Raw genomic sequence first — 19,167 nt, 5'->3', positions numbered from 1 at the left:
AATATTCCTTATTTAAATGTTAAAACTCACTAAAAAGTATCAATAGCTACACAAAAAAGTTAATATAATTAACCTTAATTGCAGCAATACTCTTAAACGTACTTGATCCCTAGACACTTTTGATGTGTGTATTTAGTACGGAAACTATAAAACCTTATTTCAACAAGAGACACTTTTTCATCACAATTTTTCATGACATTATAATTCAAATGAACATTGACATTGTCAAGTGTTTGAAATAAAAGTAAAGCTACATTTCAAAGAGCCCATTGATAATAATACGATTTTTTCAATTTTAGAGCCGGTTTCCTTAAAAAATGACAAAACCTCATAAACTCAATTTTAGAGATGTAGACGCGGTGTTACAATACATTAGAAACTTCCTTTTAGGAAGGAAATATACTCTACACAATCGATTTATGCCGTTCATATCTTCGCGAACAATCCCACCACCTGATATACCTCGCAGCCCAGAACTCAAGTTGGCAAATAATTATTATCACAAGCGGTCTGCCTACGATTCTGTATGGCCACCCATCGTTGCACCAGTGGCCGAAGGTCCAGCTATTGCACAAGATCCAAAAACGCGCGGTAGCGAACCAGGAGGATTAAATCCTAATCAGGTAATTTTTTAATCTACCAATAACCCAACCTCAACTGCACAACCAAGTGTACAAACTCACTTTTGCATGGTATTTTATACGCTGTACCGAAGATTGTACTTACACAACATTTAGGTGTTTCTGCTTACTGCTTTATTTATTTCTTTTTTGGACAACCAACAATACGAAAATTTAATATAACAAATAGTAGAAACAGTGGAACAGAGACATACAAAATTCTGCCTTATTTAAAGGTCGCCACGACATTCAAATATAGGCACGATAAAATAATAGAATAATCAAGTTGATCGAATGAAATAAAAACAAACTTTAAGTTACAATAAACCCTAATTTAAATAATAACCATTGCTACAATGAATATGAATTAATATTATCAAAAAAGTAACAACTGCTTTATGGTAAAAATAATCATATAAAAAAAAAAAAAAATATCATTAGCATTCAAAGAGATAAAAGTTACTGTGAAACTACACAGATGCGGACGTGAGAGCAAACTTGGTTGTGCGCTTAGATCGTGAAGGAGTATTTAGACTATTAACTTATCTATTAAAATTCTTGTCACTCGTCACAGCAAGGCTAAATACTTTGATTGTAGAGTCATTGTTTAAAACGGTTAATAACCTTTGTACACAGGTATGTTTCGTGTGCCCCCCGACACCAGGCCCTCCGTGGTGGTGGGACGGCCACTGTTACTATGAGTATCGCTATGGTAAACCAAAATACCCTTGTGCAAACGAGCCATTCCAACCGCAACCTTGCCCTGCCCCGGAAAATACATGCGCTCCATGTCCACCTGGGTGTTAACAGTAGCGCTTAAGCAACACCAGGTTTGCAATTGAAAATACTTAAGATACATATTCAGAATATTATTCTGTATTTGGTTCCAAATTCCGTAAGAAATGACAATGATATTGACACAGAAGTTTCCACGAGATCCAACCCCATAACGCCTGCGTACAATACAGGAAACTTTCGAAGAGCCCACATTGTCAAATACTTCCCGGTAGCTCGAAAACTTAGATGCCACGTGGCTATAAGAGGCCATTGTTACAGCGACCACCATGATTGTTGCAGAGTTTTAAGAACTTTTGTTATCTTGAATAGGCTGTGAAGATATTCAAGTAATTCTTAGCTCATAAATGCTTAATAACTGCCTTGTGGCCGAACAGTTACCATGCTGGTCTGTCACGCAGAGGTCTCGTGTTCGATTCCCGGGCCGGGTGAAATATTTGTGTGGAGAAATATTTATTTATTCTCTCGTCTCACACGTGTTTGAGTGTAAATTTTGGTTGTCTTTGTGTATGTCCATAGTACCCACGATGCAGGGTTGCCCTAGTGCGGGGCAATGAGTATGTACGTTAAAAAAAAGTTAATTGTTGAACGTAACTTTTAAAAAACATTGAATAAAAAATATAAACGACTGTAATTACAGTACAGCTAGGTGAAATTATCTAAATTCCTGTTATGAAATAAATTCATCTTTTTAGCATATTTGTTTAATTTACACGTTCTTCCAACAGTCGTATCAAGTTGCAATTTTGGAATTCCAAATCTTTTACTTGTGTTTCTTACTTGATTTCAAATTCTGTCTTTGACACGGGCCCATGTGGGCTATTCGGTACAGGAACTGAATTATTAAAACAGTCCTCAAACTCGCAAAGCAACGTTCGTGTGTAAACCATTATTTATTTACGTTTTGCACTACAAGAAATGTGTTAATACTGACTTACATTTGTCGTAAAAGGTTTTAAGTAAAGTTTTTCGTATTAATCTTTTTTTATTGTCCAATTTTTGCAGTCTACATACATGTAGTAGTCTACATATTATGTTTTGAGTTTTATTATAATTAGTTGTGTTAAAACTACTTAGTATTTAATATACAGTCACACACATCACGTTATACGCTATTGTTCGAATATCGCCTACCGTTGCAGCGGAACAAGATTCGTAAATATGCAGCTTAATGTTTTTTTTTTATGATGCTAGGTGATGGGACGAATAAGTCTTGCGCCTGATGGTAAACGACACGCCAGTTGCAGTGCCACTCAGAGCTTTAAATCCCAAAGATGTGAGGTGCACTGCCTCTGCGCCCATCAAGCTGAGACACGACTCGAAAAGTTCCATGTGCCTGTAATTTCGCCAGCACGCTTCAAAACCGGAACGCAGTAATACTCACATTACTGCTTGGCGGCAGAAATAGGTAAGATGGCAGTACTTCCCTGAATGAACTCTTTCACAAGGAGCTCTATTGCTACATTGCTACAACAAGTGCTATCATCTGTACCTAATAAATGTAACCGAAGCCTCTCGACCGCAACGAAGCGTCGACGCGCGACTCCATATTTGCATAATACAAATTTGTTCCCTAATTGATGGGAAAATAGAGATGAATATGCTGTAGGCGAAAAATATTACGCGCCGCGGCGCTTCGACTCTGCGCCGTGTGAGTTGAGCCCTACACAAACACGCACATACAGTAGTGCTACTGTAAGTGAATGGTGGATCTTTCCCTGGATTTCTCTGCGACGGCGGTGAACCCTACCAATAGAATTAAATAATTACTGTAAATTAGATAGAAAATATAAGCCGTGATAGCGTAATGGTTTGACCTACCGCCTTTCCTAAAACCTGCACGTCGAAGAAAAATCATAGCCCTCAGGCCAGCGTGGTGGACTATGGTCTAAACCCTCGCCTGAGAGGAGACCCGTGCCCAGCAGTGAGATATATAAATGAGTTTATGAGGATGAATATAAAATTGTTTGTTTTAATTCTGTAGTTAAAAGTTAAAACTAATAAATAGCTATAAAATGGCGCAATAACAATGTGTTATAAAATCCACATTCTATGCATCGAGCGCGAAAATTAAATAATCTAGTGGACGGAGATCAATTGTGGTCCAATTGTGGCGGTACGGCAGCGCGGGCGCATTGAATCGCAAATACCTTGCCGTCCTCCACCTTTGTACTTAGACGCAATATTTTATACCCTTTGTTATTATTACTTTATTTTATTTTAAAAGTGCATAAACAGAATGTAATCAACACAACACGGTAACAGATACAATTTGGTAACTTAATAGACTAGACTACAATCCAAAAACAGTGTACACAACATAATAAAATTTGTCTTATACTCTATTTCTATTTCCTTATGGCGGCCACTAGGCTTGGGCCAGTGTCAATTTCGGTCTCAAACTGCGTCCACCAATTTACTTAACTTTTGCAAGCTCGAATTCAATCAATTAATAATGTCCCTAACGCGTTTCCGATTCGATTTTTTATAACAATCGATTTTGTTTATGAAGACATTTAAATCGTGAATGTGAGCGGGTTCAAAAAAGAAAATATTGTCAGATTGGAATCTTGATGTTGCCTTTGACAATTGGTGTATCCAAGAATTAATAATTAATGAATGTTAAAGCCTTTAAAAGCATAAAAATAGAATTATAGCAAAGAAACAAGAAGGGTTTACCTAACTTTCTGGATTAGACAAAATGCGCATGTGCTCCAGATTTTTTGCATAAAAAGTTTATACTACATATCTGTACGTAAGCGTAAAGTTTTTTAACTAGACCAAGAGAGTACTAATTCTGTTTTCTTAATGCGATATTCTGTTCTCAGATTACAAGTTTCCTAGACAATCGACTTAATAAGCAGCTACGTAATGATACATCAAAACACCTTATTACCTATGTCCCAAGACTTGACAACTGTTCAAGGTCGAAAAAACCTTTTTTACAAACCTGTATTTCTACATATAATTTATTAAGTATATAGAAATACGTCATTTCATATTTATGTATAATAATTTTGTTTTCTAACAATGAAAATTGTGTCATCTGCAAAAATAATCTTGTTCGTCCCATCGTATGATATTATATAAAAAAAGTCGTATTCTTCTGTTGCTTTAAGAGGGAGCAGAGGAAAAATTCTTACTCTTCGATTTGATTTTAGAGGGGTATATCCACTTTAAAGTTAAAAATAAAATATTGTATAAGTAACTACACGATATATTCAAGCAGAGACATTAATCAGAAACATAAAACAATAAAGTTTCCTCAATAGATAAAAATCACGAAATGACCTCTAATTTTCAAATGTTTTATTTATTAGGACAAAAATTTGATAATTAATTATATTTATGCATGATCGACAACTGTCACTACGGATTTTTTTTTAATCCCTTTAGTTTTAGAGTTATTCCGCTAAAACGAATTTGGTACTTTTAATGCGCAAAATTCAACATCTCCTGTCGCATGTCACGCGAACTTCAGGCATATATTTGTTTCACAAATTTGGGCGGAGCCAACGTCAAAACTTTTTTGGTATGCTCCCTCTTAATAACAACCCAAAGGTGACGATAATTTGTATTTCATCCTATTCCCCGATCCACTGCGTGCTACAAAAGAGTAATATAAAAAATAAATAAATTTATCAGAAAATTGCATAAAAAAAACATATATTATAACCCATTTGGTTCCATTAGTACTGTTTCAATTGATTACGAATAGTTTTTTCTTTGTATAATTGACAGACAATTTTATTTATTTAGTGCCAATCGAGCTCCTTATGAAAGAGTCCATCCAGGGAAGTACTACCACCTGTTTCTGCCGCCAATTTGTATTATTAACATTACTGCGTTCCGTTTTTGAAGAATAATGGTGCTGGTAAAATTATAGGAACATGACACTTGCCAACTTGTGTCTCAGGGTGACAGGTGCTGTTGCAATGCTCAGATCTTTGCAATTTGAAGCTCTGAATAGCAGTGCAACTGCTATGGACAGGCTTGTCGCTTACCACCAGGTGCACGACTTGTTCATCCTGTCACTTGGTATCATAAAAAAAAAATCCTTTCTTTTTCGTAGCACACAGTCGATAGGCACTTCACTATATTACCCGATGGAAAGTGACGACGTGGACGAAGATGACATATCATCGTCACTATCACTGTCAACCTAGAAGGTAAAGGTCACGATTCAAGTTGTGTAAGTTCAGCAATTACCCAGTGTCGACTCTCAAACCAGGGAATGTGTAGTATGTAGTTTACTTACTTTTTACGACAAAGTGCACGTCTTTTTGTTACATTTACTTCATGAAAGTCATAAACGCAGGACTGCACACTACACTAGCGACGTCACTTTTTAAAGTCTCATCCACACGTGTTTCTGATGTCGTAATTTAATTATTAACAAGACACGTGTGGATGAGACTTTAAAAAGTGACGTCGCTAGTGTAGTGTGCAATCCTGCATTTACGACTTTCATGAAGTAAACGAGGGTAGTTTCTCACCGCCGCCTGAGCTTCTACCCGTACTAAATGAAATACGTAAATTATCCATTAGTTTAATTCATCACAGACATCTACTATCAGAGACACGCCAATAAAAAAATCAACCTGAATTAAAAAGTATTGTTGTTTATCGTTGTCAATATGTATTATATTATTAAGTTACATGAATGAATAGATAAAAAATCATAGATAGCTTATCAAATATGATTTATTAGTAATAAAATTTGATGCAAAAAAATAGAGTTTAAAAAACCGGTGCATGACATACAAACCCCCTGACGAAAAATAAGAGGTTTTACATTTTATTTTGTTTGATAAATAAAATTTTCCGTTCAATCTCGAGCTATCGTTGACCACATCTTGATAGTAGCCAAGACTAAATACGTGTTTTATTTTTAAAAAGAAAATAATGTGTAGCAGAACGGTAATCAAATCTGTCACACATTTATCAAATTCTACTCGAATATAGATAAAAAAAATTATACATGAAGGCATAGTTAAAGAATCATCCACTATAGCACGTTTGTCTACAGATAAACGAGAAGGCCAATAAATCTGGTGCTTACCAAGGCGGTGAGGGGCGCTAGAATATCCCCTCGATCTATTCTGTGTAGTCTATTGTATCGGGATTCTGAGGGAGACACCCCACGTGAAAGAAACACAAAGGGTTTGAACCCAAACGTTACTCAATGAAAGTAATAAAAAGATCAACTATACAGGGGAGAATTAAATCGTAACGTTACTGACAGTTACTAAGTAATAATTTTAAGTATAAACTGCACACACCGGCACATTTAACGGAACACTAATGAAATCCCCAAACGAATGCAGTGTATTTAAAAACTCTGGCCGGTTATTTTACTTTTTAACCCACTTAAAACAACAAATTCTGAATTCGATTATATTTTGGTCTTTTTGTGTATGGTATGCTATTATTCCTACATTTTGTGAACCGATTTCAATGATTTTTTTTTATTGGAAAGGGAGTATCTCAGTAGTCATCATCATCATCATGTACAGCTTGACTTCACCCACTGCTGGGTATAGGCCTCCAAGTTTCTTTACCACTCCCCATGATCAGTAGTGGTCCCGTTTAAATTTGAAGAAAATATTGTACTTTCTTCTCTATAATATTATATTCTCCAGGCGATAGCTGAAATTCAGTGAAAAAAGTATTATTATTTAGTAAACTTTGATTTAATCAATGACAAACTGTCTTAATTTTTAAATTTTTAGCCGTTTCAGCGTCGTCATAAAATTTATAAAAAAATGCAGTTTTAAATTCGATTTCCTCCAATAAAGGTTGAGTAAAGCTGCACCAAGGTAATATTAAAAGATGTTAATATAATTACTACTGTTTGTCTAATTTTTATTTATTTAAATAAACGTTACCATCTTATATTTTTACTGTCACTTTATTCCGCAAAATATGGTACTTGTGAAAAGCTTAATCGAATATTAAGCTAACAAGTTTGTTATTTTCATATTAAAATGTAATATATTGAAATGGAATAATTACACCTATGATTTCAAAGATTTCCCAAAGATGGTGCCACGGCAAAAAAGTCGTTAAAAACCAAAAAATATATCTGTGAAGCACATAGAAAAGTTTGTAAGGTCTGCTAGCTCGTTCCGTAGAAGAATATCCGCATATTTTTTGTAAAATTGCGATCATGACAATAACATCGTTATATATTATAATAAAATTAAAAATAAGAAATACAAAGAAGAAGAATAATTCGAAAAGAACGGGGTTATGATGGGGTTATGCATATAACCAGAAATAGATTCGAAATGTCATTTAATTTGTTTGAAAACTATTCTGCCATATTAATACGGTGACAACTGCACTCCGATTGGCCAGCCCGAATTCGAAACAATTGACGGGTGTCGTCAATTGTTTCACTTCAAATTGACCAGTTTAAGTTGAGCTTTACTGTAATGGTTTAATTACCGATGAAATGTGATTTTGTTTGTTTTGTAATTAGATGTTTTGCTGTTTTTCCCACACCACCGAATGAAATGTTTAGAATCGCGTACTCGGTAAAATGAAACAGTCTTAAAATAAACCAATAGCGCCTAGAGAAATTTGATAACTTCTACCGAGTGATATGAACAAGATCACATTTGCGTCACTCTCGGTAAAAATAAAACCCAAAAATTCGCAGTCAGAGGCGAATGGTGAAATAAATAGAATAACGGACGTATTTCAAATAAACTACATTTAATCCCAAGCGGATTTCATGGCCACCATCAAACCAAAGTCGGCTTGTGGAAAAAACCGTGTCATGTTTTAAAGAATACATAAGTAGTTAGGTAGGTACTGGAAAAATTTATGTTACATTCCTGTGTAATTTCATTTCACATTTTCATCTTCAAAAGACTATGCCACGGTATACAAGGTTATTGGTAAACATCATATTATTACTAACATGCTACTAGATATATATGGTAGCAGTAGAGCTCCTTGTAAAAGAGTTCGTCCAATGTAGTAGTAATTACTTTTTCCTGATGCCAAGCAGTAATGTCAGCATTACTTTTTCTGGTTTTGAAAGGTGCTGGTGAAATTACAGATACATGGGACTTGTCAACTTATGTCTCAAGATGACGGGCGCAATGGCGGTGCCCTTAAAATCTTTGTGATTTAAAGCTCTGAGTGGCATTGCAACTGTTATGGATAGGCGCGTCGCTTGCCATCAGGCGCACAACTTGTTGACAAAATACTAAAAAAATCCTGTATTTTTATGATGCAAATGCCAAAGGATCAATAATGAGGATTAATTAAATGTTACTCGTAAGGAATTAATTTTAATAATAAATTAATCCCTTCTAATAACCTAGAAAGCAGTAATACTTTTCTTTAAAAATAAAATAATGTCTCCATGAAGCAAAATATCCAATGTACAATACTTGCAAGTACTTTGTTTGCGTATCTCATAACCGTGAAATGCCTGTACATACCAATGACGTAATGTAGAGTCAGTAAAGTAAATTAATTCGTAGTAAATTATAAAACAAAAACTACTATCGCCAAGAAATTTATTTATTTGTCAAAATAAGGTACATTAGGTTATATTTTAAATAAATCCGGATTATTGTACATATCATAGTCGGCACGCAAATATATATTATATACATTATTCAAATATTTGCTGTAATTACTAATCAAAACTAAATATTATAAAATCACATTTACGATAACGTTGAGAAATGCGATTCCACTCAGATCTGAAATTTCCATTCATCCATCCATCATTCCAGTCCATTGGGATTGGTCATTCCACTGCTTCTGGTGATTCGTCCCTTCCTGATCTTAACGCGCTTATTAGACATTTTTCCCTACCCCCTGTTACTTTGGATAAGCATCGTAAAATCGCTACCCTTCGCATTTTGCCTGACTGTACTTTACATGGCATGTACCTCTTTCTCCTTCTGGACTGTTACCGAATGTGAGGTCAAAACCCATATTCTCTCTATTTCTTCTACTGCTGTTGGCAATGATGATCTCAGTTCCCGTATGATTAGCCTCTTACTCCCTGAACTTGTCCCTATACTTACTCATGTTTTTAACTTCTCTTTAGAAGCTAGTTCTTTCCCTTCTTAATGGAAACTCGCCCATGTTATATATACATTTACCCAAAACGTCTAACCCTACTTGCCTTTCCGAATTCCGTCCCATTGTATTCTTTGTGACTTGTTGTATCTTTCGTGTACAATAAACTATTAAATAAATAATAAATAAATAAAAACATAAAATACAAATAAAATATATACAATTTTATCAAAGAATAAAAAGTATTGTAAAGCGCCGACATGAGAGCGCAGTTGTTTGAGCGCGAGTGATTAGAAAAACATTTGCTGTCACCTAAGGCTCTACTCACACTGGCGCAGAGTCGAAGCATCGCGTCACGTCCTGTTTTTCAACTACATCGCCTGGCGACGCACGTCGACGCGCGTTGACGCTCGCATTAGTGTGCACGAAACGGTGTGGTCGGCGTCTGACGCCTCAGGGCGCGTTCCCACTATGCCGTGACGACAGATTGTCGTGCAGTTTACAGTGTCGTGGCTTGTATATTTATATGAAGTTGTTCACATATAGCACTACACGATTTACTGTCTTTCACGATTTTTTATCGTTACAACGACAAACTGTCGTCACAGCTAGCACGACAGTCTTCGGACGATAAGAGATTGTCGCAACTCCTATTGTCGTCACTTTTTATTTATCGCTGTCCGCACATATTCTGCTCCCTGCCCTCCAATCTTGTACCCCGGGCGCTCTGCTCGCTTTGCAGTAGCGTTGAGTCGTCGCTAGAGATGGGCAAGCTCCCGGGTTTTAACCCGACGTTTTGATAACGCCATGTTTAAATCGGGTTAAAAGCCGAAATCGATGGCAAAAACTATTTACGTCTAAATATTTGTTGTGAATTAAGTTTTGTTCAAATTTAATTATACATATTATTACAAAATATTTGTTGCTTTATTATCAGACAGTTCGGTTTACCTTTCTATTGAATAGATTCGCTTAAAAAGTTCATCAATAAATTGATACGAAAGATCGTATGCACTTGAATCGATTTTCATTGATACCTCTTCTTCGTGTAATAAAAATATAGAAATTTGTTACAAGTTATTGTATATTATATTGTCAGTGTTGGAATTAATACCAAATTCTGTACACTCCGTTTCTGCCCACGATTTTGGGCAGAAATGGGTTAAAAGTCGGCGCTTCGGGTAAAATATTGGTGAAAACACGGGCGGGTTGATTGGGATTTAACCCACTGCCCATCTCTGGTCGTAGCAGGTTTTGACAATACCGAAAAGAAAGCAACTTCGTATACCGTTTGACATAACCCTAATGGAATTAATTTTAGTAGCATTGGGTATACCCAAAACTTTCTTTTATTTCTTTGCTTCCTCTTCCGCATTTTTAAAAAGTAATACATTATTAAAATTTCGTCTTCATCCATTTCGAGCGAATACACCCTACCGGCTTCCAAAAGAACATACAAACGACTGCAGTGCATCAAACGATTCTGTCGTGCAAACAACAAGGAGGCTGTCGTGAAACGATAAATTGTCGTCACGATCTAGTGGGAACAGCTAGTTACGACAGTCGTTCAACGATAAAAAATCGTCCACGACAGATAGTCGTGATATGGGAACAGGCTAGACTCGACAGTCGTCCAACGATAATAAAACGTGACGACATAGTGGGAACGCGCCCTTACTGCTCTCAAATAATGCTCGAAGCCGCTCGACTGCATGCAACGCTTGACTCCGTCGACGCTTGGTTGCAGTCGATATTTGCATAACACAAATTTGTACCTTAATTATGGGAAAATAGAGATGAATATGCTATAGGCGAAAAACATACGCGTCGCGACGCTTCGACTCTGCACCAGTGTGAGTTGAGCCATGACATAAGACATACAAATTGCAAGCACGCATTCCAACCGTATGAGGGACGGAGCTCCGGAGACAAGAAATACATGATGCATGACTATTTCATTAAATTACAAGTGACTTTACATTTCCAAAACAAAAAATTAGTTTGCTTCAATTTATATTATCTAAACAAAGATAAGCGAATTAGTTATTTTTCAAAATTTATACGAGGACACTTTTGTTCTATTGGACTACAAAATTAATTAAACGGAGTGAGCTCCTATTCAATTTGTGTTTATTACGAAAACTAGTGAAATATGAAGCCTGAAATACTTGTTATATTATAAAGCCTCTAAAAGTTACAAATCATATATTTTTCAACAATTTGGAAGTCCGCAGAAATGTACGTATGCGACAACGTTATTGTCTATGTCAAAAACAACTTTGTGTACATAATATTCATCGACAAATTAGCCGACACGTTCGCAATCTAAGTGGAAGAGTTTGTCCAGGGAAGTACTATCTTACCTATTTATTTAATTGCATCATAGATATTTCTGTAGGTACATGGGATGTCTCAGACTTGTAAACATGTGACGGGCGCAGTGGCAGTTCCCCTCAGATTTTGCGACATAAAGCTCTGCAACTGTTATGGACAGGCGCACTTGTTCATCCCATCACTTGGTTATATTAAAAAAAAATCATGTGGCTTTAGGCTTAATATAAAATCGACTATCGGATCAACTCCAAGTTGACACGAGTCAACTGTAAGTTGACATTGACACTTAGGTTTCAAAATTAGATTATAATTTAAATTAAATGTCAAAAGGTTAATTAAAAATCAAAGAATTCCCCGCGTTTTGTTAAAATAAATCGCCTCATAGTTTTAAGAGCTAAAAACATAAAAATCCATTTCCAAATGGTTTTGAGATTATTTATATCTATATTTACTATATAATATGGAAAATAACTTTTTTAAATCATTTTCTTATTATTTATTACCTAATTTTAATTAACTTCTAAAAAGATGGAGGTTCTCAATTCGACTGTATTTTTTGTGTGTATGTTACGCGATTTGTGAACCGATTTTGATGATTCTTTTTTTTTTGTTGGAAAGAGGGTACCTCAGTATTGATCCCATTTTAATTTAAAGAAAATATTCCACCTATAAGGGTGGCAACCTAGGGGATGTCGGTTTCAAAGTCGGTTGTTTTTCAATAAAAAAGTAATAATTATATGTACACGGAATTAACATAATATAAAAGATAGTGTTTGAGTAAAATCTATATGTATATAGTAATGTCGATGTAACATATTGTCGGAGTAGCGGAATGTCTTAGTAAAATCATGTCAATGTAACGTATTGTAGGCGTAACGTGTCGAAGTTCAATTTTAGATTTAGGATTAGGGGTAAATTAAACGAAATAATTTACCCCTAATCTTAATACAATTACTAAACTAGAATTAGGCATGTGAATGGAAGGTATTGGTCGCAACGACGAGGTTCTTTGTTATCGCGGCTAGCACCACACAAAATACTTCATACCCTAGTGTCCTTGTTTATGGGAATAGTTTTTTTAATTTAATTTTTTTGTCGGTATTTTTGTTTCGTAATTATTTAATTATGTGTTACGTCTGAATGTCTTGTGTTTTGTTTTTCTTCTGTTTTCTTTCTTTTTTTTCTTTTATGATGTCATTAAAAACCAGATTAGTTCTTCCTTTTTATGGCTGTGCTGTTACGTTGAGCAAGGTTCAACCCCTGGGGTCTTCCAGTCGGTCCGTTCAGTTCAAATATATTAGTACGCAAACATCTTTGACACAGGGAGACCGATGTGAAAGCAAATCACAATAAATAGAATAAAATTTTTCCATTCTCAATATTTCCTCAAAACCTTATCTATATTGATGGCGTTCCACTTCTAGTGTCAATGTTACTAATCCAGACAAAAGGACTTTCAATGCCTCTAATTTGTAATAAAAACTATTATTCAGGGGAAGAACGTTTTTACCTTATTTAAGCTTTACAGAATTCTACGAGTTTGGCCTCATTTAATTCAGTGTACCTCAATCTAGGTTTGTAGATTTCGATAACACATAAATGGTTTTATGGTACGAGAGAAATTACGACACAAAATTCGGTGAAATGGCGTTCTCGTTTCTACAAATCTATAATGAGTATCGAAAAAATTAAAACGTATGAACCTAGCCAATACTCCATCACATCAATGTCATGTTTTAAAAATATTATTCAAATATATGAAGTGGTTAAGTTGTGTAAAAAAGTTTCACTTTTTATATGGCGAAAGATGGTATGCTCTTAAAAATCTTTTTTAGTTGACTTCAAAAAAAGGAGGAGGTTCTAAATTCGAGTGTATTTTGTGTGTGTATATGTTACGCCATTACTCCGATATTTGTGAACCGATTTCGATGATTCTTTTTTATTGGAAAGGGGGTACTTCAGTAGTGATCCTATTCAAATTCAAAGAAAATGGTCCACCTCTAAGGGTGATAAAGTAGGGGTTGAATACGGTTTATTGTATTTCATTCACTTTCCATTAGTTGACTTTATTATTACTTGGTAAATAGATAGAAGATTCCAGAAACATTTAAAGTCCGTTTCTTTTAATAAAGTTATAATTATTTCATTCATTACATTACATTATTAATAACAGGTAACCTAATTTCCAGAATTGTTATACATTTTGGTCGCCATTACATACGCAGTTTTGTTGTATAAAGTAGTCTTACGTGATTCGGTACATAGCTTATCACAATTACGTGCGTAACGATTTTATACGTTTTGGATTCCATTTGATGTAAATCTAACGTTCATAAATATTTAGTCCGGGTACGTGAACAAATTAAGTTCCTTAGGGTATGGTTTGCAGCAGACCATTCGCCTCAAATTACACATAGCCTTGTGACGGTGTGACCTCCTTACACCGTCATCCCACCTTTTTGTATCGCCTCCATATCGCCTCTGTCCATTCGTATCGTATCGTTTTTCTTCTTCTATTCATATTTAAATTTAAAATTTTGAATTGTTCCATTTTCCTTCGCATTCTGATCTTATTTCTTTTCACGGCCACTCCCTGCTTGTCCGCGGTAGCGGATACTACTAAATCAAATTGTCTAATTTTTTATTCTTTTCAAGTTTAATCATAATACACTCAATGTAAATAATGTATCGACCATAATAAGCGAATAACAGTCCATCTGTTATTCAATATTACACAACCCGATAAGGGTTTTTTTCTTTACTTTACTTTTTACTTCACGTTAAATAAATTTGTGTACCGGAAGTTTCCTGTTTTACTGCCGTGATTCTGATCACGGTTGTTAGGGTTACAACCCTTTCAGCCTAATACCCTGTTTTGAGTACGGAGTACGTAACCAATTCCTGATGCATTTTCCAAAAATATTATTCACGTATTACACGCATTACCGTATAGGCATACGGTAATGCCTATAAGTAAGCTTGTAGAATCACTTCTATTTCAAGCAGGTTCAGCCTAAATAGAGAGTACAATCGTTTATTTTATTTTATGATATCAAGTGACGGGATGAACAAGACGTGGGCCTGATAGTAAGCGACACGCCTGTCCCTAACAGTCGGAGCTTTAAATCACAAAGATCAGAGGAGCTCTGCCACTGCGCCCGCTACCCTGAGACATGAGTTGACAAATACCATGCACTTGTAATTTCACCAGCACATTTACCCTTTAAAACCGAAACGCAGTAAAAAAAAAAGTCGCTCATATTACTGCTTGGTGGCAGAAATAGGTAAGGATGCAGTACTTTACTGGACGAACTCTTTCTACTACAAAAAACTGTTTACTTAGTGTTAAACCATCTGTTCGTTCTGACGATTACCAGCGAATTTCCTATGTACGTACACGTAAGCCCAAAAACTTTACGAACATTCGTTTCATCGATTTATTTACCGAGAAAATCATTGAGTTCAATTTTAGTTGTTTTGATTTGAACCTCATGATTTTAATTTTATCAGTACCAGTTTTAGCCAATTCTCAATATACAGATGTCAAATTGATTATTGACTAATACATATTACTGTACAGCTGTCTGCAAATAACACCATAAGATGTGCAATTGACATTGAACAGTCGTTGGTATTAAGAATACTAATGGTCCCAGAATATTGCCTTGGGGCACTCTTAAGTAACATTTTTAGTCTTGTAAAATTCAGTGTCTGTCTCGGTATTGTTCGTATTGAATGAGCCTTTGGCTTAAATATGACTCTAAACGATTATGATTTATTACCTCTCACATTAGACGTGTTCAATTTACATAATAACTATAAAATATTGTGAAAAATAAAAAACTATCAGTTTTTAAAGTTAAGTTGATTTTAAACTATAATGTAAATTGAACCTCTATAAAGTAGTCTGCAATAAGCGCCATGTTTTGTAAACTATAACTTCACTATTGTTGTTTAAAAGAAAGCGGTGTCGTTAGTTTTCCCTGCACATTGTATCGACAGTGTAAAAGTTAGAAAAAATATTACAGACATATTTATCTACGTATAAGAGTTTATTGACGTCATCGGTAGCGCAACGGTTTGCACTGTGGGCACTGAATGTAGAGACCGGGTTCGATCGCCAGTAGGACCAATTTAGGAAAATAACTTATTTAAATGCTAAATTCATATACAAGGAATTCTCTAGTTTGAGACCAGGTAATTGCTGTGATTGTCTGGAAAATTATTATTATTTGTTATTAGTATTTGTAATGTTAAAGATACAATCAATATCTAATCCACTAAATAAATATCACGTTAACTTTTGACGATTGCGGAAAACAGTGTCCGTAGGCGGTGGCAACTTTTTTCTATTTTATCAGATGGGCCGTTTGTCTCTATACCGATAACATTACTAGACAAATTAATATTCTAATCCACTAAATAAATATTACATCACCTGTTGACGATTGTGGAAAACAATGACCATAGGGGTGGCAACTTCTTCCTATTTTATCAGATGGGCAGTTTGTCTCTATGCTGATATGTATGCCGTAAAAAAAACAGTTGTTTGATTTTGTTTTCTTAGAAATTGTCTTTAATAAACCCATGGTCTTTTTTTTTCATTTTTAGTATTTGCTTGTTTAAATTACTTTCAAATAAAAGTAGATACAAGTATTTTTAAAGAATATTGGCGTTGATGAAAACTTCTCACATTCTGATCTGACTTAAGGACGATATAACATACCTAGCTCTAGTTAAATTCGATAACAACCATTATTCCGAAGTCTATTGAGGTTATCAAATAAACCAGCGCAGTCAGGTGTCCATTGAAGCAATTGCATTATAATGCAGTCGGGGCCTAGTTGGAAACTAGCTTCGAGTTAACATCGTTCTAGGCAGATCGGGTCGAGGCTGCCTAGAGTACGACGAATCGATGAAACGTATAACAGCACCTATTTGTATTAAGTATTTTTTTTAAACATCGGTTATAGTAAAAACAAGTTATTACAACTTTACAACGACCATATTTAACCGTGTAAAGAAAAAAAATCGAAATTGCGCATATTTACCAAACAATCACATTCATTTTAAACAATTTACGTTATGCTATTAACCATAACTTGAAAACTTTTTCAGTACTTTCAATGACGTCTTATGCCCTTTAAATTAATTTCCTAAAGATAAACTTAATTACGCAACGCAAAGAAAATAAAAAGTTTCAGAGAAATGACATCAAAAAATATGTAAATAGAACATTATGTAAAAGTATTAGCTGTATAGTATAGCAGCTTGTATTCAGAGTTACTTAAGCTCGTCAGTTTTAAATAGGTACGGAACAATTTAAGTTCTAGATGAGTTCCTTATGTCACTCACCAGACTCCGTGTATATAAGCCTGTTTTCCCGCCGGGAAACGCACATTGTTTACACTACGCGACATGCTGGTAGTCACGCCGACAGCTAGTGAAACTATGAAAAAAAAGCAGTTACCTAGTACGACGCGCTGCCCATTGTTCTCTCTAATTGCCGCTCGGAGGCTGCAGCTCTTTGATGGCTCAGAGACTCCACACTCACTGGCTCGGCGACACTAAGCTTACGTCTTTCCCAGTCAGCGGTTGGGACGCGACTGCGGCCCGCCCTGTTTCGCGCTTATTCCCCTCTAATGAAATCAACCGCCAATTTCTCATCCCCGATTGATGTTTTTCGCGTTTTCCCAGATTTTTTCCAATGCTTTATGAATATAATGTTAAGATTCTAAAGTACAGCAGATACTTATCTTCGTGTACTTTAAATTTATTCTCCCAACATGGTTTTCTCTTAAACGTATTAATTGACCTTGTATTTGGTTGGTAAACTTTTTGCTTTAAAGTAATAAAGCAGGGCATACATTTAAACCACTTCATGAATAATAAGCATATATTACATACGAGTACTTAAGTAAAATAAATTTACATTATTATGCCTTGGTTTACAAAATAATGTAAAACATATAGAAAGTATTCTAATGTAAAAATTAGTCATCACAAATCATAACAACTGCACTCTTCGTTTCTTTCTTAAAAATTGGATGCACAAAGGGCGTAATGCAAGATGGATTAGCAGAGTAATTTGACGCCATTATGAGGCCATAGATAAGTCCGCCTGGTCGAGTCTTGGTACTCAAGAATTTGATGCAACGCCATAGACTCGGTAAGTACAAGAACTGTAATTTATTTTAATATAATTTACACGTCTTTCATTACTTATTTATTACAGGATTATAATATGCTACAACGATTTAAGCACAATCTAAAATGTTAAAACGTTGCCTGGGGGAAGTAGCAAAAAGAGTTAAGCTTTTGAAATCAATGTCAGCACCATCTAGCCGACTGGATATAGAACTACGTAATCAGGAAAGTATCAACGGTTTGTCATGATAATAAACGTTAGTAAATAGTTCGCCACTATTTCATTAGATGGAGCTTTTCAAAGTTAAAAAGTCAAAATTAGAAAGTCAAATTATCAAACAAAATATGTATTACACTTAGAATAATGTATTACATTTACTATTTATAAAGATTTTACAAACGGTACACACAAATTAACACATTTGGTTATCTTTTTTATCCCACAGATCCCCACTTAATGGGATTGAGTATTAGATTTTTTTTCATAAATCCACACTTTACAGCGTTTCCTTCACAGTAGAGAATTTTGAAAAAAAAATCACCGGCAAGGAATTATTAACCTCATTTCGTATCGTGTTTCGTATCGTGAAACATAAAAAAATGTGTTTCCATCATAGACCTACCAACAAAGTTTCCGTTAATAAAATGGATAGATTGCGTTGACGAAATTTTGCTGAGGCCTTTGCAAATATTATTTAAATGCTTGTGTATTCTGTCCAGAGGAAATGGTGTATTTTAGCACCAAAAAAGGCTGTTGGACGATTTTTAAGTTTTTCCACTCATAAGGATATGATGAAGATAAGATGTTCGTTAATTCTCAAGCATTACTAATGCCAGGCAGCATGGGTATGGAAAGCTGACTAAATGATGGGCTACATTACAAAGTTCCTCATCCCCGAAAAAATTCTTCAATATTTTCATGATTATCTGAACAATTAGCGTTCATGCGAGTGAATCTCCAAGCAAAAATTATTCTAATTTTTAGAGATCATAAAACTTCATCAATTGTTATGGTTAGACGTGTCGCTTACCACGAGTCGGTGTCGCTAGGATTTCGTAGGTAGGTACTATAGTTTTCTGTAACCTCAGGAATATATAGGTAAAACTATTTTAGACCTTTTAACATTTAGCACCTTAGAAACGTACTACCAAAACAGTTAGATTAATTTTCAAAGCATTATCCAAAGATAACTCTGTCTCGTCATGTCGTTCCAATACGAGA

General features: G+C 35.1%; 2 protein-coding genes across 2 annotated transcripts in view; one reads left to right on the top strand and one right to left on the bottom strand.

Moving 5' to 3' along the window:
- Positions 1-17,402, bottom strand: part of LOC113231799 (aminopeptidase N) — a 54,764-nt gene extending 37,362 nt beyond the window's left edge. Inside the window, exon 1 of the mRNA XM_026466330.1 lies at positions 17,269-17,402. The gene's annotated coding sequence lies outside the window, so the exon portion shown is untranslated. The remainder of the gene's footprint in view (positions 1-17,268) is intronic.
- On the top strand, positions 268-2,084 carry LOC113231802 (NADH dehydrogenase [ubiquinone] 1 alpha subcomplex subunit 7-like). The gene is made up of 2 exons (XM_026466336.1): positions 268-623; positions 1,257-2,084. The coding sequence occupies exons 1-2, from the start codon at positions 318-320 to the stop codon at positions 1,425-1,427; spliced, it is 477 nt and encodes a 158-aa protein (XP_026322121.1). The 5' UTR covers positions 268-317; the 3' UTR covers positions 1,428-2,084.
- Positions 17,403-19,167: the final 1,765 nt, after the last annotated feature.

This window comes from Hyposmocoma kahamanoa, unplaced genomic scaffold (genome assembly GCF_003589595.1).
Source record: "Hyposmocoma kahamanoa isolate Upper Pololo Valley unplaced genomic scaffold, ASM358959v1 66, whole genome shotgun sequence".
NCBI lineage: Eukaryota > Metazoa > Arthropoda > Insecta > Lepidoptera > Cosmopterigidae > Hyposmocoma > Hyposmocoma kahamanoa.
The sequence above is the reverse complement of the archived record's forward strand: the minus strand, read 5'-3'. Positions and strand labels throughout refer to the sequence as shown.